The 26,051-nt window shown below is 42.6% G+C and overlaps 1 protein-coding gene across 4 annotated transcripts in view; it reads left to right on the top strand.

Annotated features, from left to right (window-relative positions):
* SRRM1 (serine and arginine repetitive matrix 1) overlaps positions 1-26,051 on the top strand; it is a 45,892-nt gene that overhangs the window by 6,606 nt on the left and 13,235 nt on the right. For 2 of the 4 annotated variants that reach the window (XM_049775163.1, XM_049775161.1), the window contains exons 5-11: positions 1,365-1,480; positions 2,923-3,126; positions 4,149-4,343; positions 5,832-5,951; positions 8,750-9,024; positions 16,670-16,750; positions 18,714-18,797. In XM_049775163.1, the coding sequence (XP_049631120.1) occupies positions 1,365-1,480; positions 2,923-3,126; positions 4,149-4,343; positions 5,832-5,951; positions 8,750-9,024; positions 16,670-16,750; positions 18,714-18,797 (1,075 nt within the window). Of the gene's footprint in view, positions 1-1,364; positions 1,481-2,922; positions 3,127-4,148; positions 4,344-5,831; positions 5,952-8,749; positions 9,025-16,669; positions 16,751-18,710; positions 18,798-26,051 lie in introns of all 4 variants that reach the window. The other 2 variants (XM_049775162.1, XM_049775160.1) reach the window with 1 other exon arrangement.

The raw sequence follows: 26,051 nt of genomic DNA, 5'->3' as shown, positions 1-26,051 counted from the left end.
ATGCGCCTGGCAGGCACGGGGACGTCGGATTTCGAACTGATGACCTTCTGCATGAAAGGCAAACGCCTTACCTCCATGCTTACCTCCGGCCCCAAAGTTTGCCACTCTTTTCTACCAGCAAGAAAATTTAGGGGCCAGAGTGATAATAGATAAGGCACTTGTCTTGCACTGGCTGAGCCAAGTTTGGTTCACAAGCATTTTCAGGAATGATCTCTGAGCTCAGAGCAAGAATAACCCCTGAGAGCGGCCAGGTGTGGCCCCAAACCAAAATATAATGATAATATTAAAGGAAACAAATTGAGTTTAGCCTGGAGTCCCATCATTTAGGTAGATTTTAAGTATGTAAATAGTAAGTACAGTTGCTTTATAGAGCTATTACATTTAAAGCAACAGAATTAGGTAAGACCAGGAATTTAGTACTGTTAGAGTGCATGTCTCATAGGCACGAGGCCTTGAAGTCAGTCTCTTGTATGCACAAACAATAAATAAATGCGAAAAATTGTGCATTTTAGCTACTGGAGATTCATTTTCCTTCCTCCCTCCCTCCTTCCCTCCCTTCTTCCCTCCTTCCTTCTGTTTTTTTGGGTCACACCCGGCAGCGCTCAGGGGTCAGAGGCTACTCCTGGCTCTATGCCAGGGGTCTCAAACTCGCGGCCCTCGGGCCGTTTGTAGCCCTCTGTACAACATTTTGTGGCCCACGGCCAGCCTTCAAATATCCCAGTATTCACAATTATTATCACAAAAAAAAATCTCATTAAACATTCGCATACCCCAAGCAGTACCGTTTGGGGTATGTAAATGTTTAATGCGATTTTTTTATTGTGAATATTCGGTAAACGAAATCCCTTATGTGGCCCTGCCTCACCCCGACTTTGCTTCCTGCGGCCCCCAGGTAAATTGAGTTTGAGACCCCTGCTATATGCTCAGAAATCGCGCCCCCCCCCCCCCCCCAGGCTCGGGGGACCTTATGGGATGCCGGGATTTGAACCACCATCCTTCAGCATGCAAAGCAAATGCCCTCCACTATGCTATCTCTCCAGCCCTGGGGATTCATTTAAAGCATTCTTTTTTTTTTTTTTTTTTTTTTTTTTTTTTTGGTTTTTGGCCCACACCTGGTAACGCTCAGGGGTTACTCCTGGCTATGTGCTCAGAAGTTGCTCCTGGCTTGGGGGACCATATGGGACACCGAGGGATCGAACCGCGGTCCGTCCAAGGCTAGCGCAGGCAAGGCAGGCACCTTATCTTTAGCGCCACTGCCCGGCCCCTCATTTAAAGCATTCTTTTTTTGTCCTATGGAAAACACCTTTAACTTGTTGGTCTCAGATGTTTAAGATATTTGTGTTTTAAAAACCTCATCTTTGCAGATTGAACAAGAAAAATTGGCGTCTATGAAAAAGCAAGATGAAGACAAAGATAAGAGGGATAAGGAAGAAAAAGAAAGCAGCCGAGAAAAAAGGGAGAGATCCCGCAGCCCAAGAAGGTACAATAAAAGAATGTATACCTAATATGTTACCAGTATTGTAAGTCCTAAAGTACTCTGAAAATTAACACAGTTAAAAAGGAAGCTTGTGGTCAAGAAGATAGCTCAAAGGGCTGGAGCTCTTGTTTGGTTGGTAGGAACCACAGGTGTTAATCTTTGGCATTGTCTGGTTCCCCCAGGCACTATACCAGGAACAGACAAAAGGTGAATGATGGGGGGTGGGAAGATGTAGAGGGGTGGGAAGTTAATAGCATTTAGGGAAATTTTTCTGTCAAAGTTTTCATAGTGATTTATGACTTGGCGCTAAACCTAAAATATTTGTTTGAAACTGATCCTTTGACTATTGTCTCTAAAATCTTGGAGAATTATTCAATTAAAATAATTCCTAAGTTAAAATAGACGTATCCATATTGCTTAATTTTAAAATAGTATTAATTCAGTGTACTCCAACTCTTTCTATATTTCCTTTTTACTATAAATCTGTACCCACTGACCATTCATATTATACTTATCTAATTCCCTGTTCTGCTTTTCTTAGATGGTTGTACTGAACCCAAAACAGATCATTTATTTGTTTTCTTCTTCCTTCCAATGAGACTATGGTTAGGTTCACATTTTTAAGTCCACGACTCAGCTTCTACTATATTTGTGGTAAAAGGTGAGAATTCCATTAGGCTTTCTTTTTTTAATATATTTTTCCATCTTCTGGAATTAAAGGAAGGAGGTAATTTCTTTGTCCCTTTCATTTATTTGATACTGAAATTTAACCTATTAGGAAAGCAATACTGTTTCTAGAGTTAACCACAAATCATTCTAGTGACAAATAATTCATGATGAGTCAGATTTATTATCTTTTTTTTTTTTTTGGTCTACTTTTTTCTTTCAAATGAGGGAAACTTTTTTTTTTTTTTTAGTTTTGTTTTTGGTGAGGGGAAACTACTATTCAAAAGGAAAAACTTTTTAATCTAAAAATCCTGCCTGATTACACATTTGATGTGTTTTCTTTTGAACATGGACATGTTGCTTTGATTGCTCTAGTAAGTTTTCTGGAATACTTAAGATTTACCTGATGAACACTGGTGGGATATACGTATATGCATGTAAGCTCAGTCTCTGGATTTGATTTATTTTAAGGGGGAAAATACATTTTAAAATATCCTCTTCCTTTGAAAAGTTTGTCTTCATTCTATAAATGATTATGAATCTAGATCTAGAGTTCCATGTCAGTGCTTTCATTTCAAGTAATATTCTGGAAAATATTCTGTTCCTACGGCTTTTCTTTGTTCTCTTGACTCTTTATAAAGTAAATGTGATGGATTATCTTGTTTCATAAACTTTTCCGATAAAAATAACAGTGGTATGATAAAGATTGTCATTTCTCCCTTTGATTCTCTCCCCAATCTACATTTTCCAAAAACCTGAAAAAATTGCTTTTATCCTAGACGCAAATCCAGATCTCCTTCCCCTAGAAGACGATCTTCCCCTGTCAGGAGAGAGAGAAAGCGCAGTCATTCTCGATCTCCCCGTCACAGAACCAAGAGCCGGAGTCCTTCCCCTGCTCCAGAAAAGAAGGAAAAAACTCCAGAGCTCCCAGAACCATCAGTGAAAGTAAAGGAACCTTCTGTACAAGAGGCCACTTCTACTAGGCAAGTACACAAACATCCATTATAACTAGACACAGCTTCATACTATTTGTATGACAATAAAAAAATAAAATTACACTTTGTTGTTTTTTTTTTTTTTTTTTAATAAAATTATACAACTATGGGCCCGGAGAGATAGCACAGCGGCATTTGCCTTGCAAGCAGCCGATCCAGGACCAAAGGTGGTTGGTTCGAATTCCGGTGTCCCATATGGTCCCTCGTGCCTACCAGGAGCTATTTCTGAGCAGACAACCAGGAGTAACCCCTGAGCAACGCAGGGTGTGGCCCAAAAACAAAAAAAAAAATACGACTAGCTTATCAAATTGGGGCTAGGTGTGCAGCCCCTGAGCACAAGCCAGGTGTGATACCAATAAAAAGAAATACTGGGGGAAAAAAAGGAAATATTGGAGAGTAAAATGCTCTGAAGGTATGTCTAGTGTTACTGCAGATAACTTTATATGTTAAAAAATGTGGTTAAAGGTGGAAGAGAGAACATGGAGGTAACCCCTGAGCGCTGCCAGATGTGACACCCCCCCCCCCAAAAAATGTGATTAAAGGGGCCGGTACAGTGGCCCAGAGCCGTAAGGCGTCTGCCTTGCTGGTGCTGGCGTCCCATATGGTCCCCAAAGCTAGGAGCGATTTCTGAGTGCATAGCCAGGAGTAACCCCTGAGCGTCACTGGGTGTGGCCAAAAATGTGGTTTAAATAGTTGTAAGTTTGCTCTTTAAGCGCTCTTTAAGCCCTTGTTCTCCCTTGAACATGTTACCTTGCTTTTCTTTCTTTCTTTTTGGGGCCACACCCTGCGGTGCTCCTGGCTGGCTGTCTAAGTGAGTTTCAAGAAAAATTAATTTTGTATCACGGGGAAAAAATTGTTAGTTGTACACTAGATTTCACTAATACATCTATTTTTTTTTTTTTTTTTTTTCCCCCCGCCCCTAATACATCTATTTTTGAACTTCATTATTTATTATGCCATAGAGATCTTGGATAGAAGAGGGGAACTAATACAATTTTTTGTTTCCATAGTGACATCTTGAAAGTTCCAAAGCCTGAACCTGTACCAGAACCGAAAGAGCCTTCTCCAGAGAAAAATTCCAAAAAGGAAAAAGAAAAGGAGAAAACTCGACCAAGATCTCGGTCAAGATCAAAATCAAGATCCCGAACACGTTCTCGCTCTCCTTCTCATACTCGACCAAGACGACGCCACAGAACCCGATCAAGGTGAGTTGCAGCTTTTTATATATATATATATATATATATATATATATATATATATAGTTTTTGGGTCATACCTGGCAGCTCAGGGGTTACTCCTGGCTCCTGGCAGGCTCGGGGGACCATATGGGACACCGAGATTTGAACCAATGACCTTCTGAATGAAAGGCAAACGCCTTACCTTCATTCTATCTCTCCGGCTCCGAGTTGCAATTTTAAGATCAATGTAGTTCTTAATTTGGGGGGGGGGCTCACACCCAGTGGTGCTCAGGGGTTACTCCGGACTCTGTGCTCAGAAATCGTTCCTGGAAGGCACGGCGGACCGACCATATGGGATGCTGGGATTCGAACCACAGTCTGTCCTGGATCAGCTGCTTGCAAAGCAAACTCCCTGCCACTGTGCTATCCCTCTGGCCCCAAGATCAATGTAGTTTTTATTTAATTTGTTTTGGGGTCACGACCCCAGCTGTGCTAGATCTTACCCTAAGCTCTGCTCAGAATCACTCCTGGCAAAGCTCTTGGGACCATGCAGAGTGGTGCGAATCTAACTCCGTTTAAGTTGGTACCATGCAAACAAAGCAAGGGCCTTACGGCTGTACCATCCTTCCAGCTCATATTTGTTGTTTCATGTTTATATTTTTTAATAGTACTGGGAATTGATCCATGCATACTATCACATACCTTGGTCCTAGATAGATTTATGTGCTTTCCTCTGAGGCTGAATAATATGTATTGTCTGAATTTATAGAAAATGTGAGGCATTTTCTGTGTATCAAGACAACATAAATATAAATTATGGTCTTCTTTTGGGGGGGTCACACCCAGCGACACTCAGGGTTACTCTTGGCTCTGCACTCAGAAATCGCTCCTGGTAGGCACGGGAGACCATATGGGATGCCGGGATTTAAACCACCATCCATCCTCGATCAGCAGCTTGCAAGGCCAAAGCCCTACTGCTGTGCTATTTCTCTGGCCCCTATAGTCTATTTTGTTTATTTTTTTGTTATTTGGGACACCAGGGGATGGAACCGTGGTTCGTCCTAGTCTAGCGCTGGCAAGGCAGATGCCTTACCACTCAGTGTCACAGCTCCGGCCCCTATAGTCAATTTTTAATGTAATTTTAATTTGTATCAAGCAATTTTTTTCTCACTCCTAGCATATTTAGCTCTTGATTTTTTAAAAATTTTTTTATTGAAATATTGGAATTTACAAAGTTCTTTATAGTTGAATTTTAGACATGACAATGTTTCAGGGCCCATGCCACCACCCCCACTATGCCTGAGAGCATAATAGGCCCATTTCAAGTTTTGTTTGTTAAAGTTTTGGGCTCATTGTTTCATTATTTTTGACTCTCGATTGGATATTTAGTTCTATCTTTCTTAATATCACCAGTATACCTCTTGGTCCCCATCCTTTCATATTTGTCTTTCTCTTCCTCCATGCACTTTCTTTCCTTCTTACTATACTCAGGTTAATTTTGTTTTGATGTGGCAGATCATATTCACCTAGAAGGCGGCCAAGCCCAAGAAGGCGTCCATCTCCTCGAAGAAGGTCTCCTCCAAGACGAATGCCACCTCCACCACGGCATAGAAGAAGCAGATCTCCGGTGAGAAGGTGAGAATGTTAAGTTATAAAGTGTCAGGTGTATAAAAACACACCATGTGTGTATTAGACTATTTTACTATTGTCCCCCTGGAAGAAAGAATTCATGGGTGGTTTTAAGAGCCTATCTCATTTGAGGTATAATGCTGTTTATTATTTATGCTACCAGAAATCACTTAATAGTCTGGTGGTCAGAAAATAGATAAGAAACTTGCTGTCTTACTTACATACTTGTATGTTTTGTTTTTGGAGGGAAGTGGTGGTTTTGAAGGGGTTGATTTTTGTTTGTTTGTTTTTGCTTGGTTGGTTTTTCCAAGCATAGCCATGGCATCAGGAGTCACCCCTGACCCTGCTGGGAGACCTTAGCAGTCTTGAGAGATAAACTAGTATTGCAGCTGCATGCTAATAAGCAAGCACCTTAACTTTTGTACTATTTTCCCAGCCCATAAAGTAGGTTTTTGCTTTTTTTTTTATTTATTTATTTAGGGATCACATCTGTCAGTACTAAGGAATCGTTCAACGTTACAGACATGTAAAGCATGCTCTTGACCTACTTTTCGAACTCATACATGGTATATTCATTTTTTGTGTTTTGTTTTAGAACCACACCTGAAAGTGCTCAGGGCTTACTCTTGGCTCTTTGCTCATGGATCATTCCTGATGGGCCTAGGACGGTATGGGGTACCATGGCTTGAACTTACACTTAACTCTATTAGGTGTAAGGCAAGCACACTACCCGCTGTACATTTCTTTTTTTTGGGGGGGGGTCACACCCGTGGCGGTGCTCACGGGTTACTCCTGGCTGTCTGCTCAGAAATAGCTCCTGGCAGGCAATGGGGGACCATATGGGACACCAGGATTCGAACCAACCACCTTTGATCCTGGATTGGCTGCTTGCAAGACAAACGCCGATGTGCTATCTCTCCGGTCCCCCGCTGTACATTTCTACCACCACCATTTTTACCCTGCAAGTAAAGGAATTGTCAACAATATTGTTCTTTTAACTTTTAAGTTCTGAAAAGATAAGTAGTTCAGGCCAGAAAGTTATAATTACCAATATTCAAATTTATGGTCATTTTTTTTTTTGGTCATGTTTCTTATTAGAGAAGTGTTTGATAGTAATTCATATTGAAGATATAATCATTTCATAGATATAGATATCTGCTTAGGAATCTTTCTTGGTATTGTCTGGTTTCAAATCGGGGTTGACTATAAGAAAGGTAAATTTATTTATTTATATTTTTAGGGAAGTTAGAAAGCAGGGGAGCAGTTTGTTTTCTTTTTTGTTTGTTTTGTTTTTGGGTCACACCTGGTAGTGCTCAGGGGTTACTCCTGGCTCTACTCAGAAATTGATCCTGGCAGGCTCGGGGACTACATCGTCCTCCTGGGTCATCCATGTGTAAGGCAAACGCCCTACTGCTATGCTATCTCTCCAGCCCGCAATTTTGTTTTCTTTAATTAAAAGTTCAGAATTTAAAAATTTTCCCCCTTTGGGTTTAGAGCACTTATAGAATGCATGCCTTGTATGTGATTGACCTTAGTTTGATCCATAGCATCATATACACATATATACATACATATATATACATACACACATGTCGTCCTTTGAGCACAGCCAGGTGTTACCCAAAATCAAAACAAAAAATTTTCTTTGGGAAAGATAATTGTGGAAGCATAATACTAATGATAACACCCTCACCCTCAATTTTTGGCATCACATTTTTTTTCTTTTTTTTTTTCTTTTTCTTTTCTTTCTTATTTTGGTTTTTTTTTGGAGGGGGGTGGTTTGGGTCACACCTGGCAGTGCTCAGGGGTTATTCCTGGCTGTCTGCTCAGAAATAGCTCCTGGCAGGCATGGGGGACCATATGGGACACCGGGATTCGAACCAACCACCTTTGGTCCTGGATCGGCTGCTTGCAAAGCAAACGCCGCTGTGTTATCTCTCCGGGCCCGGCATCACATTTTTCTAAAGTTTAAAGTTATTTATTCCTAAGATGATTCTGTTGCATTTTAGTGCAAGGTTAGAGGAAATAGCTCTTTTATATTGGAGTTTTGCAGACTGCAGTTTAGTTGTAATTATCAGTCAAAATATTTGCAGATTGTGGGCCAGAAAGATAGCAAAGCGGTAGGCCGTTTGCCTGCACATAGCGAACCACGAAGGATGGTGGTTCGAATCCTTGCCATTCCATATGGTCCCCCGTGCCTGCCAGGGGCTATTTCTGAGTACAGAGCCAGGAATAATCCCTTAGCGCTGCTGGGTGTGCCCCCAAAACAAAAAAACTTGCAGATTATGTAAGATTCCATTTCAGCCAATTTTTAGTTTCACACTTAAGGTAGGGTTTCTTTTTTTCAGGTTCTCAGGAATTCTTCTGCCAAAGGTGAATTCTGCAGGTACACATAATTGCAACAGAACTTAACGCAGAATTCGAGAGGTCCCTGCTTCTAAGTTTATGTAGCTGCTAAATGAATTTTTCGATCTGTAGTTTGACATTATGTTACTAGGTGAAAACATTTTGCTATTCATATTTAATGTGCAAACTACAAAACACTGATACATTCCTAAGGAATGAAGGTTGGTTATTTTATTATAGAATCAAGCACATTTTATAATTGCAAAGCAAGTATTAAAATAAGTTCTATTTAGTTGCAGAGCTAGCTATTTTCTATCATAAGTTATTAGTTTTGTTTTCCATTTACGCATTAGCTACATAAACTCAAAAGTCAGATAAATATAGCTGTATTTTTGTATAAGCTGTACATCCCTGTAAGACTTATAATAGTCAATGAGTATATGTACTTTATTTCACAGAAGACGACGTTCATCAGCATCTTTGTCTGGTAGTAGCTCTTCATCATCTTCATCTCGTTCCCGGTCACCGCCAAAGAAGCCTCCTAAGAGGACATCCAGTCCCCCTCGAAAAACTCGTAGGTTGTCTCCTTCAACAAGTCCTCCTAGGCGAAGGCATAGGCCATCACCCCCAGCAAGTCCACCACCAAAAACTCGTCATTCCCCAACACCCCAACAGTCAAATCGTGCAAGAAAAAGTCGTGTTTCTGTATCTCCAGGGAGAACTTCTAGTAAAGGTAAAAGTCACATGTAAATATTGTTCTTTATATAAGTACCTCATATATTGTCCCTCCCTCCCTCAAAGTATGAAGTAATTAGATTATGTTTCTATATCACTTTTTCTTTTGGTTTTTCGGCCATACCTGGTGATGCTCAGGGGTTAATCATAGCTATGCGCTTAGAAATCTTTCCTGTCTTGGGGGATTGAATCCGTCCTAGGCTAGCGCCAGCAAGGCAGACGCCTTACTGCTCAACACCACCATTCCGGCCCCTATATATGTTCTTTGCTCAAAGACTTAACTTTTCTGCTATAAATTCTCCAGCCTTCTGGCATTGAAATGGTGGATTAAAGATTCTATAAACTTTTCCTCTGAAGATATGCAAATTTTGCCCTTGAAAGAGAAAGGCATGGTGTTCTTTTAAAGACTTTTTTTTTTTTTTTTTAATTTAGACATGGGGCAGGGTTCTTCTAAGAGTTGTCCTTTCTTTTGAAGCTTGAATTCTGAAAAATGATCTGTGATGAATAAGCAAGTAGAATGCTGGGTTAATGTTAGAGAGGATTGTAATTTATTGGGGTTTGTAGTTTTAGCCTTAAATATACGTGTGGGGATAACTGTGAGAGCTACTTGAATTTCAGGGGCTCTCATACATAGGGCTGGGATGGTAAAACAAGCCTCAAAGGTGAGTTGAAGGTGTGGGGGTTGGGAGGTCCTAAAAGTTGCATTAGTAAATAGATCGTAATTGCTTGGAAAAGAGGGCAATATTGGAAAACTTAATCTACATGCTTGACATTTACTCTGCTATGAGCCTTACTCCCAGGCCATAATTAAGGTTTGTTTGTTTGTTTAGGGTTTGTTTTTTTTTTTTTTTTGACCACACCTGGTGACGCTCAGGGGTTACTCCTGAGCTCAAAAATCACTCCTGCTTGGGAGACCATATGGGATGACGAGGGATTGAACCGTGGTCCGTCCTATGCTAGCACCAGCAAAGCAAGTGCCTTACAGCTTCGTGCCACCACTCTGGGCCCCATAATTAAGGGTTTGTGGTTTTGGGGTTTTTTTGGGAGGGGGGCCCGCACCCAGTGGTGCTCAGGGATTACTCCTGGCTCTGTGCTCAGAAATTGTTCCTGCAGGCACGGGGGACCATATAGGATGCTGGGATTCAAACCACCACTGGTCCTGGGTCGGCTGCTTGCAAGGCAAACGCCTTACCACTGTGCTATCTCTCTGGCCCTCTCCTCACCCCCATAATTAAGTTTTGATGATTTGGGAAGGATGAAAATTGGAAGAATAGACATACCTGGCATGCTTTGAGGACCATGCAGTGGCAAGGATCAGACCTGGACTTATAAAACCTAGCCTAATAAATGGAGTTACATCTAGTGCTTAGGACTTATTTCTGGCTTTGTGCTCAGGGATCATTCCTGTTGGGTGTCTAGGAATCACATGTAGTGTTCGTGATAGAACCAGGCTGGCCTGCATTGCAAAGTCAAGTCATAACCTCTATTCTCTCTATGACCCATAAACTAGATTTTGTTTTGGTTTGGTTTTGGAACACACCTGGTGACACTTAGGTATCACTTAGGTGACACTTAATCCAGGTTCTTCACTCAGGCATCACTCCTGGCTCAGGGACCATATGGGATGCTGGGGATTGAACCCAGGTCTTTCCTGGGTCAGCCACTTGCAAGGCAAACGCCCTACTGCTGTGCTAGCTCTCTGGTCCCCCATAAAATAATTTTAAATGCACTCTGTAATCTAATCTATACTGTGATTTCCTTAATCACGTTTAAATTTTCAGGTTAGAAATGAGAAGAATTGGGCCCGGAGAGATAGCACAGCGGCGTTTGCCTTGCAAACGGCCGATCCAGGACCAAAGGTGGTTGGTTCGAATCCCGGTGTCCCATATGGTCCCCCGTGCCTGCCAGGAGCTATTTCTGAGCAGACAGCCAGGAGTAACCCCTGAGCAATGCCGGGTGTAACCCAAAAACCAAAAAAAAAAAAAGAAAAGAAATGAGAAGAATTATATGTTCTGTCTTGAAAACATCTTTCTCTTTTCTCATTTTTCTCAAAGTCAGTTGTTTTTTTTTTTTTTTTTGTGGTTTTTGGGTCACACCCGGCAGTGCTCAGGGATTATTCCTGGCTCCAGGCTCAGAAATTGTTCCTGGCAGGCACGGGGGACCATATGGGACGCCGGGATTCGAACCGATGACCTCCTGCATGAAAGGCAAACGCCTTACCTCCATGCTATCTCTCCGGCCCCAGTTGTTTTTTTTTAATTTCAGGGCCTGAGCAGTAGCGGAGCACTAGGCCTTTTGCCTTGTATGAGGCCAACCCAGGACTGACTCCAGTTTTTAAAAATGTCAACAGAAATTAGAATTTGAAGAATTAGAATTAGAAATTAGAAGTAAGGGGGACGAAGTGATAGCACAGCAGTAAGGTGTTTGCCTTGCCCGAGGCCAACACAGGATGGACCCCAGTTTGAATCCAGCATCCCATATGGTTCCCCAAGCCTGACAGGAATGACCAGATGTGGCCCAAAAACAAAAAAAATCTATGTTTTGATAAATTAAATCTTGTTTTCTAATAACCATATTACTCCCTCAGTCTTCCATTCTAATTTTAGTATAATGACCTCTAGAAAGGCAGTTTTGATTGGCCTTTTTTTTTTTTTTTTTTTGAGCTATTAAATTTAGTTAACAGTTTATGTTGACTATACAATGAGCAAAAAAGAGGCTGGCAGCTGGAGAGAGAACATGGAGGTAAGGCATTTGCCTTGCATGCATAGGGACAATGGTTCGAATCCCGGCGTCCCATATGGTCCCCCGAGCCTGCCAGGAGCGATTTCTGGGCTCTTAGCCAGAAGTAACCCCTGAGCGCTGCCGGGTGTGAGAGAGAGACACATACACATCTGTACACAAAACAACAACAACCAAAAAAGAGACTGGCAGATAATGGTAATCTATAATGGGTAATTTACTGGCTAAAGATGGTATATGAATGATTAAGGGGCCGGAGAGATAGCACGGTGATAGGGTGGGTTACCTTGCACTTGCCCATCCCAGGACAGGCCTGGGTTTGATTCCCGACATCCCATATGTTCCCCTGAGCCGCCAGGGGTGATTTCTGAGCAGAGCAGGAGTAACCCATGACCACGGTCAGGAGTGGCCCAAAAACCAAAAAAAAAAAAAAAAAAAGTATTATATGAATTAAGACACTTATATTCTACCAGTTCCAGAACAGTCTTCAAAATGGTAGTGTCCTGAGCACCATTAAGTGACAATCCTCAACCTAGCTTTCTCATAAAGTTAGTGAACATACTGTTTCCATATTTTTACCTGTTAATTTGGTTGTACAATTAAGTCTGTGGTCTTTTTTGTTTGTTTTGGGGCCACATATAAAGCCCAGGTCTTATTCCTGGCTCTATGCTCAGAGAACCATATGATGTTCTGAACTTTGAACTCTAGTCAACCACATTCAAGGCAAGCACCATACTGCACTATCTCTAGCCCCAAATATGTGGCCATTTTGCACTGTTTAGAAGTAGATGGGGTTGTTATATAAGAATAGATAAACTTTTTAAGTCTTCTTAATTCAAGAATGGGAGAGGACCAAAACACTAAAGTTTATCAAGTTCTGGTTTTTGGGTTGTTGATTTTTTCTCGGGGGGGGGGGGGAGGGCGCGGGGGGGGGGGAGCCTGGGTTTCACACCCACCCAGCTGTCACAGCATATTTGTGCTCATGATCATATGTGGTTCTTGGATAAGCCCCGCATCACCATATGTACACAGCCAGCTCGAATTTGATCCTCAGCATCCCGTATGGTCCTCTGCATTGCCAGGTGTCCAAAAACCAGAGGTTGGGGCCTACTATGTGTATGCTAAGAATGCAGAAATCTAATTTTGTATTCTGATATATAATGAAGGGGAGATGGACTGGTGCTTATCAGAAACATAAATCATACATCAAAAAAACTTAACTTTTTTTGTTTTGTTTTTGGGTCACACCCGGCGGTGCTCAGGGGTTACTCCTGGCAGGCACGGGGGACCATATGGGACACCGGGATTCGAACCAACCACCTTTGGTCCTGGATCAGCTGCTTTCAAGGCAAACGCCTCTGTGCTATCTCTCCAGGTCCAAAAAAACTTAACTTTTGATGGAAAACAAAGGTTTAGTTGTGTGCTATGAATTTAGAAACAGCCATGCCCTCCATTGCCAAACAAAGCTCAACGAGGCTCTCATTGTGGCTCTGCCTTATATCTTCTGAGGGTATTGTTCATTTTAATATTTAAAGAATTATTTTGTATAGGGGAGGGAGTAGAGTCACACCTAGCTGTACTCAGGACTGTTCTCAGTGAGGTATTGGGGAGTGGGTATGGAATAAGGCATTCATTACCAGGAATGAAACCAAGGACTCATGCAGAGCATGTACTCTATCTAGTCCTTTAAGTCATTTCCTTGGACAGAAATGGCTGTTTTAAGGGGCCAGAGAGATAGCATGGAGGTAGGGCATTTGCCTTGCATGCAGAACGACGGTGGTTCAAATCCCGGCCTCCTATATGGTCTCCCAAGCCTGCCAGGAGCAATTTTTGAGCATAGAGCTGGAGTAACCCCTGAGCGCTGCTGGGTGTGACCCAAAAACCAAAAATACAAACAAAAAATGAAATTGCTGTTTCAAAATAAACCCAGGTTTATGGAATTTCAGAGCTAGGAAAAATTTTAGTGAGTACATCAAGAAACAAGATTGGGTACCAGATAGATGCCATGGGTTTTTTTTTTTGTTTGTTTTTTTGGTTTTTTGGTTTTTGGGCCACACCCGGCATTGCTCAGGGTTTACTCCTGGCTGTCTGCTCAGAAATAGCTCCTGGCAGGCACGGGGGACCATATGGGACACCGGGATTCGAACCAAACACCGCTGTGCTATCTCTCCGGGCCCTGCCATGGGGTTTTAAGGCACATCACATATATTCAGTTGACTTTAGTTCAGTATCCAGTGATGCTCACAGCCAACTTAGATTTGATATTTAGCACCCCAGTCGGTCCCCCTAGCCGCCAGGAGTAATCCCAGAGCTTAGAGCCAGGAGCACCATTAGTTGTGGCCCAAAAGCCAAAAGATAAGTTAAAAAAAATTTGATAGCGGGGCTAGAAAGATAGCATGAAGGTAGTATGTTTGCCTTGCTTGCAGGAGGATGCTGGTTCAAATCCCAGCATCCTACGTGGTCCCCTGAGCCAGCTAGGAGAAATTTCTGAGCGTAGAGCAAGGAGTAACTCCTGAGCGCTGCTGGGTGTGACCCCCCAAAAATGGCTAGCTTTATAATGCAATTATGAAAAGCAACATGATAGGGGCCTAAGAGCATGGTGGTAGTGCATTTGCCTTGCAGAAGGTCAGTGGTTCGAATCCCGGCATCCCATATGGTCCCCTGAGCCTGCCAGGAGTAACCCCTGAGAGCTGCCGGGTATGGACCCCCCCCCCCAAAAAAAAAAGGCAACATGATATTTACTAAAAATACTTGACTAGTTGAACATATAGATTCTTTTAGCTAGGCCATTAATGAGATCAAATCAGAATAAAAATAATAAAAGTGCTTACATGAGAAGAAATGTAGATTGTAGTTATAAATTTACTGACTAAAGGCATTTGCCGGGGCCAGAGAGATAGCATGGAGGTAAGGCGTTTGCCTTCCATGCAGAAGGCCGGTGGTTCGAATCCCGGCATCCCATATGGTCCCCAGAGCCTGCCAGGAGCAATTTCTGAGCATAGAGCCAGGAGTAACCCCCGAGCACAGCTGGGTGTGACCCAAAAAAACAAAAACAAAAAAAAAGCCAAAGGCATTTGCCAGCTATCTTGCAACCATAACCATGATTGTAATATTTCTTAAAGAAATACATTTTTCCAAAAGCATTTGCAACCCAGTTCTTTAATGTAATTTGGATGTGTGGGTTTATAACTAAATGTCTATTATTTTTGTAAGAAATGAAGATTGAAGATTTAAAATGGAGAATGGTAAAGTTAGGGAGATAGCTCAAGGTACTATACTTTAGGCTATATCACTTCTGGTGGTGCTTGGGGGACCATATGGGATGCTAGAAATCCAACACTGACCTTGTACAAGGCAAGCATCTACCTGCTATACTATCTCTTGGCGCGTTTTTATGCTAATGAGGTCTTCAGAGATACTTTACTCATCAACAGCAATCTTATTTTTTGTTTGCTTGGTTTTGGCCTATACCTGGCAGTGTTCAAAGATGACTCTTGGCTCTGCACTCATGGGACATTCCTGGCAATGCTCAGGAGCCATATGGAATGTCAAGGAATTAACTGGGGCTGGCCACATGCAAACCCTTCTGTGCTATTGCTCTGGATTGATACTTTCTTAAGATTCTTCACTGCAATCTTTTTTTGTTTTTGTTTTTTGGGGGTCACACCCGGCAGCACTGGCTCTTTGCTCAGAAATCGCACCTGGCAGGCATAGGGGACCATATGGGATGCTGGGATTCGAACCACTGTCCTTCTGCATGAAAGGCAAACGCCTTACCTCCATGCTGTCTCTCCGGCTGTTTTTGGTTGTTTTTTGTTTTGCATTGGAATCTTAAGATTTAAAAGTAATATAGTTGTACATTGTAATTATATTAACAGAGCACACTAATAAAAATAATATAGATAAGGGTTTATTCTATAGTGCAGCAGGTAAGGTTACACCTTACACATGGCCAACCTGGGTTTAATTTCTGTCATCCCATATATTTTCCAAATCCATCAGTAGTGATTCCTGAGTGCAGAGCCAGGTGTGACCTCTGAGCATTACTAGTTGTGACAATCCCCCATCCCCAATTGCCCGAAAGTAATATGGAGAGATGTTATTGAGACTTTGCACCAAACTTGAAAATTCTTCACCATAAGTATAGGTCAGGTAAAATGTTCTTGTAAGAAAGAGGAAATTGTCATCTATGTTTTCCTAAGATGTCTTATTGTGGGTTAGATATGTAGTACTGGAAATGTACTGCTTGTCATGTGCTTAGTGGACCCTGTTTCGAATCCCTTGCACCACTTACGGTTCTCTAAGGACTGTCAAGGTCATTGTAAGGATATATCCAAGAATAGCCCGGAGCACCCTCAATTATGGCCTTAAAAGAGAGGTAGGGCATGAGAAACTTAAGTGGCTGGTATATTTGCTTTGTATGCTGTGGACCTGAGTTCTGTTCCTGATATCTCAGATGTGCCCTTAGCACTGCCAGGAGAAATTCCTGAGTACAAAACCAGGAGTAGTCCCTCCTTTCCTTCTTCCTTCCCTCCTTACATCCTCCTTTCCTCCCTTCTTTCTCTTTCCCTCCTTCCTCCTTCCCTCACTTCCTCATTTCTTCCTTTTTACTTCCTCCCTCCTTTCCCTTTCTGTTCCCCTTCCCTCCCCTCCCTCCTTCCCTTTCTTCCTTTCACTAAGTCAGTCAATTTCTTGCCATTGAAACTGCTGTCCTGTTTCTCTGACCTATGACCAAAAAAGAAAAAAAAAGAACCAGGAGTAACCCCTGAGTATCACCATATATATAACAGATATAATCCCAAAACAAAGAGAGATACCTTGCCCTATAGCTTTTCTGTAGGGGGGTAGGACAAGGTAAAAATGTTTCCCTTCCTCATTTTAAATAAAAAAAAATTTTTTTTAAGTCCCGAAGCATAAAGGTACTGAGAAAAGAGAGTCCCCTTCACCAGCACCCAAGCCTAGAAAAGTGGAGTTATCTGAATCAGGTAAGTTTTGGTTTTTTGTTTTTGTTTTTGTTTTTTTGAAAGAAATGATGTGAATGGGCGTGGTTAATCTGATTTAGATTTGTCATCCCCCTTTTGGTTAGGAGTGAGCGGTTAGGGCGTTTGTCTGCACGCAGGCAATCCTGGATGGACCCTGGTTCAATTTCTTTTTTTTTTTTTTTTTTTTTTTTTTTTTGTTTTTGGGCCACACCCGGTGACGCTCAGGGGTTACTCCTGGCTATGCGCTCAGAAGTCGCTCCTGGCTTGGGGGACCATATGGGACGCCGGGGGATCGAACCGCGGTCCGTCTCCTAGGCTAGCGCAGGTAAGGCAGGCACCTTACCTCGAGCGCCACCGCCCGGCCCCCCTGGTTCAATTTCTGACATCATGCAGGGCCAGTTCTGACCCCAAAACAAAATAATGTGGCCTAATGATTAAGAACTAATCTCTAGTCAAAGAAGCTTGATTTGAACCTTAATTGCCTGTTCCTAATTAATATGAGCCTCTCTTTTAATTGAGATAGGTATTGATCTTTGAAGTCGAATATATACTTTAGGGCTTTGGGGGATTTTTGTTTTGTTTTGTTTTGTTTGTTTGTTTTTGTTTTTGAGCCACACCGTGTGGTGCTCAGGGGTTACTCCTGGCTATCTGCTCAGAAATAGCTCCTGGCAGGCACAGGGGACCGACAATATGGGATACCAGGATTTGAACCAACCACCTTAGGTCCTGGGTCGGCTGCTTGCAAGGCAAATAGCTGTGCTCTCTCTCCGTCCCTTGTTTGTTTTTTTGAATTTGATCTGTAGTAAATGCTCCAATAAGTTTGTACACTTGGGGCTTTTGGTAGTGTGCTTGCCTTGCATGTCACCAACCCAGTTTCAAACTCCAGTATGTCCTATATGTGATTTCTGTATGCAGAATCAGAATTAATCCCTGTGCATCTCCAGGTATGGCCCAAAATCTAAAACATAGATTGACAAAGTTAGCTTTCTTTGATCCAAGAAGATAACTAAGAGTGCTAGGGCACATGATTTGCATGCTGAGTCCTAAATTCTACTCATGGCACCATGTGGTCCTCTTGTTCTTTTAGGAGCATTCTCCAGGCAACATGCAAAGTGTATGTAGTACCCCCTGGGTTTGAGGTCCCTGCCAAACAAAATATAGCTTTAATTGATGTTTTATTATATTTGTTTTGTTTTGCGGTTCACACCCAGAGGTACTCAGGACTTGTTCCTTGACTCAACTCTAGAATCACTCCTGGTGGGGTCAGAGGACCCTATCAGTTGCCAGGGATTGAAACCAGGTCAGCTGTATGCAATAAAAACACCTTACCCACTGTACTATCACTTTGGCCTCCTTAATTGGCATTTTATACCACTCTGGACAAACTAGTAGTTAACACTGCTTGACCCAACTGAATAAAATTTGAAGAGACCAGAGACACAGAGAAAGCACAGAGCTAGAGAACATACCCAGAGTACATGAGGCCCCACTTTGATCCTTGGCACTACATTGTTTAATTCCCATCTCCAGAATTGGACATATGCCCCAGTGCCCCACAGCACTGTATCACCCTTACCCTAGCACCAAATTGAGAGATTCATAGGGTCCTGTATCTCCAAAAGTAGTATATCCCAAAACAAGTTGAAGAGACCATTTTTCTATTCAAATTTGCTACATTTGTTTTTTTTTTTTTTAATTACCTTCTAGGAGAGATAGCTCCACCTTCTCTATAGAAAATTCTTTTTTATTTTTATTGTGGCCAAAGTGAATTACAAATCTTACACAGTGAAATTTAAGGTGCACAGTGACAAAAAATGAGGGCCTTTCCACCACCAGTGTTGTCCTCCCTTCATCCCTGTTCCCAAGCATATATCCCTTATCTCCCTCCTTTATCCCCCAGAATGCTAGTGCTACATTGTATTCTAACTAAAGAAACAACTTTCTAAATACATCCATCTTTCAGAAGAAGATAAAGGTGGCAAAATGGCTGCAGCAGATTCTGTACAACAGAGACGCCAGTACCGAAGGCAGAACCAGCAGTCTTCATCTGGTATGAACACTGATTATTTTTCTAAATTATGAGAAAATAGATCTAGAATAATAACTGTAAAACAAAACAAGTACAAGTTTTAAAATGTATAATTGTTCATTGCCACCTACTTCTCCCCCTTTTTTTCTTTTGGGGTCACCCCTGGCTGTGCCAGTGATTGAACCCAGATGAGCCATTAAAGATCAAGGCACCTTACCCATTGTACTAGTTCTCTATTTTTTTGGGGGAGGGGGGCCACACCCGGCGGTGCTCAGGGTTACTCCTGGCTATCTGCTCAGAAATAGCTCCTGGCAGGCACGGGGGACCATATGGGACACGAGGATTCAAACCAACCACCTTCGGTCCTGGATCAGCTGCTTGCAAGGCAAACGCCGCTGTGCTATCTCTCCGGGCCCCATAATTCTCTATTTCTAAGGCACGTGCCCTTCTTTCATGCTCTATTTTTTTTTTTTTTTTTTTTTTTTTTTTGGTTTTTGGGTCACACCTAGCAGTGCTCAGGGGTTATTCCTGGCTCCAGGCTCAGAAATTGCTCCTGGCAGGCACGGGGGACCATATGGTGTGCCGGGATTCTAACTGATGACCTCCTGCATGAAAGGCAAATGCCTTACCTCCATGCTATCTCTCCGGCCCCCATGCTCTATTTAAAAATAAAAAATTATTATAAGCCTCTTTTTTTTTTTTTTTTTTTTGGTTTTTGGTTTTTGGTTTTTGGTTTTTGGTTTTTGGGCCATACCCGGCAGTGCTCAGGGGTTACTCCTGGCTGTCTGCTCAGAAATAGCTCCTGGCAGGCACGGGGGACCATATGGGACACGGGGATTCAAACCAACCACCTTCGGTCCTGGATCAGCTGCTTGCAAGGCAAACGCGCTGTGCTATCTCTCCGGGCCCCATAGTTCTCTCTAAGGCACGTGCCCTTCTTTCATGCTCTATTTAAAAATAAAAAATTATTATAAGCCTTTTTTTGTTTTGTTTTGTTTTTTTTTGTTTTTTTTTTTGTTTTTGGGCCATACCCGGCAGTGCTCAGGGGTTACTCCTGGCTGTCTGCTCAGAAATAGCTCCTGGCAGGCATGGGGGACCATATGGGACACCGGGATTCGAACCAACCATCTTTGGTCCTGGATCGGCTGCTTGCAAGGCAAACGCTGCTGTGCTATCTCCGGGCCCTATAAGCCAATTTTTAATTTTATTTTTTGTTTTTTTTTTGGGGGGGGGGTCCATACCCAGTGGCACTCGAGGGTTACTCCTGGCTGTGCGCTCAGAAATCACTCCTGGCTTGGTGGACCACATGGGATGCCGGGGGATCAAACTACAGTCCATCCTAGACTAGCACGCACAAGGCAGACGCCTACAGCCTGCGCCACCACTTCAGCCCATGGGATTTTTTTTTTTAATATCCTTTGGGGTTTTGGGCCACAATTAGAGGTGTTCCGGGGTTAGTTACTCCTGACTCTACACTCAGGAATTACTTCAGCAGTGTTGAAGGGACCATATGGGATTCTGGGAATCAAACCCGGGTCATCTGCATGTAAGGTAAGCTGCTTTCCTGTGTTCTATCACTCTGGCCCCAACTCAGATTTTTTTTTTTATTCCTAACTCAAATTTTTTATCTAGAAAAAAATAATCTCTCCTCATTAGAATCTGTTTTGTTTATTTTACTAGCCTAGATCTGGAGAGAATTTAATGGATAAGGCATTTAATTGCTTTTCGGGGGTTGGTTTTTGGGTCACACCCGGCAGCGCTCAGGGGTTACTCCTGGCTCTATGCTCAGAAATCACTCCTGGCTGCCTCAGGGGACTATATGGGATGCCAGGATTCAAACCACGGACCTGCACGCAAAGCAAACGCCTTACCTCCATGCTATCTCTCCGGCCTCACTTAATTGCTTTTCTTACAGCCAACCATAATTTAATAATATCTCCTGCAAAAAAACCCACCAGATATGGCCCAGAAAATGGGCAGTTTATTTTCCTTGGGGCCACACCAATCAGTATGAAGGACTTATTCCATATTGCACTCACAAATTACTTATTTTTTATGGAACTCGGGACATATGGTAGGCTAAGTGATAAAGCTTGGGTCAGCTGCATACAATGCAAACATCCTACCAGCTTTACTGTTGCCCCCAACCCAGGATTTTTTCTTGTTTTGGGGTCACACCTGGCAGAGCTAGGGGTTACTCCTGGCTCTATGCTCAGAAATTGCTCCTGGCAGGCTCAGGGGACCATATGGGATGCTGGGATTCAAACCACAGACCTTCTGCATGAAAGGTAAACAAACACATTACCTCCATGCTATCTCTCCGGCCGGATTCATCTGTTTTGTTTGAGGATTTTTTCCAGCCTCTTCTGTTGTATGGAAGTGTTATGCAGCTCGTTGTCTACTTTGCTAATTCTCAAGTTGTGAAAACTGATTTTAAAACCCTGTCTTCTTTTTTGTTGTTGTTTTTGGATCACACTCGAAGTGCTCAGGGGTTACTCCTGGCTCTAAGCTCAGAAATCTCCTGGCAGGCTTGGGGGACCATATATGATGCCAGGATTCAAGCCACTGTCGTCCTGCATGCAAGACAAACACCCTACCTCCATGCTATCTCTTTGGCCCAAAAAACCCTGTCTTCTGACATAATTAGCTGAGACTGCATGCTACTTTTTGCCTTTCACTTACATAACAGAAAGCCTCCCATAAGGCCATTGATTCAGTTAATAGCATTATAATTTGAAGGTTTTTTTATTTTTGTTTGCTTTTGTTTGAGGTCCACACTCCACTCTACAGTGTTAGGGCTTATTCCTACCTCTGCACTTCAGAATATCACTCCTGGCTGCTACTCAGAGGATCATATAGGAATTGAACTTGAGTGCTCTACTTACTGTTCCATCTCCCAATATTCTGCATCTTCTAGAACTCTTACAGTTGAGGATAATTGAGGAACAGTAAGAAAATGCGGGGCCTGGCGGTGGCGCTAGAGGTAAGGTGCCTGCCTTACCTGCGCTAGCCTAGGATGGACCGCGGTTCAATCCCCCAGAGTCCCATATGGTCCCCCAAGCCAGGAGCGACTTCTGAGCGCATAGCCAGGAGTAACTCCTGAGCGTCACCGGGTGTGGCCCAAAAACAAACAAAAAATAAAAAGAAAGAAAATGCATATATTGGGTCCAGAGAGATAGCATGGAGAAAAGGCATTTGCCTTGCATGCAGAAGGTCAGTGCTTTGAATCCTGGCATCCCATATGGTCCCTGAGCGCTGCCTGGTGTGGCCCAAAAAAAAAAAAACAAACAAAAATGCATATATGTCTGTCTCCTTACAGTTTTTGGTTCTTGGGGCTTGGTTTTAAAATAGGTACAATTGCTCTTTTAAGAAAACATCTAGGGCCTGGAGAGATAGCACAGCGGTGTTTGCCCTGCAAGCAGCCGATCCCGGACCAGGTGTCCCATATGGTTCCCCATGCCTGCCAGGAGCTATTTCTGAGCAGACAGCCAGGAGTAACCCCTGAGCACCGCTGGGTATGGCCCAAAAACCAAAAAAAAATATATATCTAAATTGAAGTTTTTCTCAAATTCTGGACATATGCTGCTAAGTTTATAGGAAATGTCATTTAAAATGTGTTTTTGGTTTTTTTTGGTTTGGTTTTGGGCCCACACCCTGTGTCACTTGGGGACCATATGGAATGCCAGAAATCTATCCCAGGTTAGTCCCAGACCAACCAAATGCCCTACCTCTGTGCTATTTCTCTGGCTTTTGTTTTGTTTTTAAACTTGATTGGTTGGTTGGTTCTTGGGCCACACCCAGTGACGCTCAGGGGTCACTCCTAGCTTCTGCACTATGGAATGCTGGGAATGGAATTGGATCCCTCTCTGGTCGGCTGCATGCAAGGCAAATGCCCTAACGCTGTGCTCTTTCTACGGCCCCTTTGTTTTGTTTTGTTTTATTTTGTTTTGTTTTTAAGCACCATGGTTACTAAGTTTTTTCCTACAGATAAAGTTGTTTATGATGGAGTTAGTCAAACCAGTATATAACAACCTTCACCAGTGCGCATTTCCTACCACCAATGTTTACACTTCCCTCTCACCCAACCTCCCCTACCTTCTGGTACAGCTTTCACAGGCTCGCTTGCACACTCGCTCTTGCTCGCTTTCTCTCTTTTCCCCTCCCCCTCTCTCCTCTCTCTCGTTCTTCCCTCCCCACTAACTTGCCTGTTATTAATGAAGGGGTGCTGTACTTGACATTTTGTTTTCAGCACTCAGTTTTTGTCCACAGTAATAAATTCCAACTATCACTTTATAGTAGATACTTCTCTGCTCTTAACTATACTCTCCATTCTTTATGGCAAGCTTCCTACCATGGATTGGTCTTTCAATCCTCATCTCTATTATCTCTGGATAGTATCCCCACACTTTTTTTTCCTTTTTTTTTTTTTTTTTTGGTTTTTGGGCCACACCCGGCAGTGCTCAGGGGTTACTCCTGGCTATCTGTTCAGAAATAGCTCCTGGCAGGCACGGGGGACCATATGGGACATCGGGATTCGAACCAACCACCTTAGGTCCTGGATCGGCTGCTTACAAGGCAAACACCATTGTGCTATCTCTCCGGGCCCTTTATTTTTCTTATATCCCACAGGTTGGTGAGATTATTCTGCTTATCCCTCTCCCTCTGACTCATTTGTCTCAGCGTAATAATATCCATGTATAAGCAAATTTCATGACTTCATTTTTTCCTTTCATGACTTCATTTTTTTCCTAACAGCTGCATAGTATTCCACTGAGTAAATGTATGTTTCTTTAGCCATTCAACTGCTGTTAGCCACCTCAGTGGTTCCAGAATCTGATTATTTTAAATAGTGCTGCAATGAACACGGGTCAGAGGGCATTTTTGTATTGTTTTTTGTTTTTTTGTGTTCCTAGGGTAAATTCTTAGGAATAGTATTGCTGGATCATAAGGAAATTCGATTTCTAGTTTTTGAGGAATATTCATGTTGTTTTCCAAGAAAGGCTGGAGTAGACAGCATTCCCACCAGCAGTGAGTGAGAGTCCCTTTCTCCTCACATTCACACCAGTACTGGTTGGTCTTGTTCTTTGTGATGTTTGTCATTTTCTGTGTTGTGAGATACCTCATTGTTTTGTTTTGTATTTCTCAGATGATTAGTGATACGGAGCATTTTTTTAATGTTCTTTTTGGTCATCATTTCTTTGAGGAAATATCCATTCATTTCTTCTCTCCCCCCCCCTTTTATTTTTCTTCTCCCTCCCTTTTTTTGATGGGGTTAGATTTAGTAACTTACATATCTTAGATATTGACCCTTTATGGGGTGGGTATTGAGTAAGTAGCCTTTCTATCCTAGTCAGTCTCCTTTGAAGTGCAGGAGCTTCTCAGTTTAATGTAGTCCCATTTGTTTATCTCTGCTTCCACTTATTTGAACAGTCTTTCCTCCCTAAAGGTGCCTTTGTAGTCTCAATGTTATGGAGTTTTTTGCCTATGTTTTTCTCTGTACCTTAGTTTCAGATCTAATATCTTGGTCTTTAATCCACTTTGATTTGACCTTTGTGCGATGTATTAAATAGAGGTCTGAGTTCACTTTTTTACATGTAGTTGACCGGTTTTCCCAACACCATTTTGTCTATTACCTCTGCTTCATTTTGTGTTTTTTGTCCTTTTATTAAAGATTAATTGGTTGTATACTTTGGGGTAAATTTTAGAATACTCAAGTCTTTTCCTTTGATCTGAGGGTCTGTTTTTGTTCCAATACCATGCTATTTTAATACCTATTACTTTGTAGTACGATTTAAAATGGGAGAAGTGTTACCTCCTATCTTCTATTTTCCAAGGATTGCTTTAGTTACTCATGGGTATTTATTGTTCCAGATGAATTTCAGAAGTGTGTTTGATTCACTTTGAAAAATGCCATGGGTACCCTTAGAGGGGTTGCATTAAAAGTATATAGTTCTGGGGCCGGAGAGATAGCATGGAGGGTAAGGCGTTTGCCTTTCATGCAGAAGGTCATCGGTTTGAATCCCGGCGTCCCATATGGTCCCCCGAGCCTGCCAGGAGCGATTTCTGAGCATGAAGCCAGGAGTAACCCCTGGGCACTGCCGGGTGTGACCCAAAAACCAAAAAAAAAAAAAGTATATAGTTCTTTGGAAAGTATTGCAATTTGGGCGGGTCACGCCCAGCAGCGCTCAGACGTTACTCCTGGCTCTATGCTCAGAAATCGCTCCTGGCAGACTCGGGGGACCATGTGGGATGCTGGGATTCAAACCACCGTCCTTCTGCATGCAAGGCAAACGCCTTACCTCCATGCTATCTCTCTGGCCCCAGTATTGCAATTTTTAATTATGTTAATTCTCCCAGTCCATGAGCAGAGTATATATTTCTATTACTTTTGTCCTCTTTTATTTCATTTTTTTATTTTTTGGCTTTGGGGCAACACCCATTGACTCTCAGGGGTTACTCCTGACTATGCACCCAGAAATCCCTCCTGGTTTGAGGGATCACATGGGACTCCAAAGGAGTGTGTGAGGGCAGTCCATCCTAGTCCAGCGCTTTTTTTTTGGTTTTTGGGCCACACCCGGCAGTGCTCAGGAGTTGCTCCTGGCTGTCTGCTCAGAAATAGCTCCTGGCAGGCACGGGGGATCATATGGGACACCGGGATTCAAACCAACCACCTTTGCTCCTGATTGGCTGCTTGCAAGGCAAACGCTGCTGTGCTATCTCTCTGGGCCCTAGTCCAGCACTTTAAAGGCAGACACTATTGTGTTGTTATTGATGTCTGTTCAAAGCTATCAGCAGTTGTTTTAAATATTTTCCTGGTTCCTCATTGGGTGCATATATGTTTAGGTGTGTTATTTCTTCTACTTTACATATCCCTTGATTATTAAGAAATTTCTAGCTCTGTCTCCTTACAACTTTTTTAAGCTTAAAGTCTATATTGTCTTATTTTTTTTTTGTTTTTGTTTTTGTTTTTGTTTTGTTTTTGGGCCACACCCGGTACCGCTCAGGGGTTACTCCTGGTTATGCGCTCAGAAGTCGCTCCTGGCTTGGGGGACCATATGGGACACCAGGGGATCGAACCAGGGTCCGTCCAAGGCTAGCGCAGACAAGGCAGGCACCTTACCTCTAGCGCCACCGCCCGGCCCGTCTTATATTATTATGGTCACTACAGCCTTTGTTTGAACAATTGTCTGTGCTGACTATTCAGATGTTTCTTGCAGGCAACAAACTGTTGGATTCAACATTTTGATCCATTTTGCCACACTCTTTGTCTTTTTT

The sequence above is a fragment of the Suncus etruscus genome, chromosome 6 (assembly GCF_024139225.1).
Source record: "Suncus etruscus isolate mSunEtr1 chromosome 6, mSunEtr1.pri.cur, whole genome shotgun sequence".
NCBI lineage: Eukaryota > Metazoa > Chordata > Mammalia > Eulipotyphla > Soricidae > Suncus > Suncus etruscus.
This window is presented reverse-complemented; position numbering and strand designations above follow the sequence as displayed.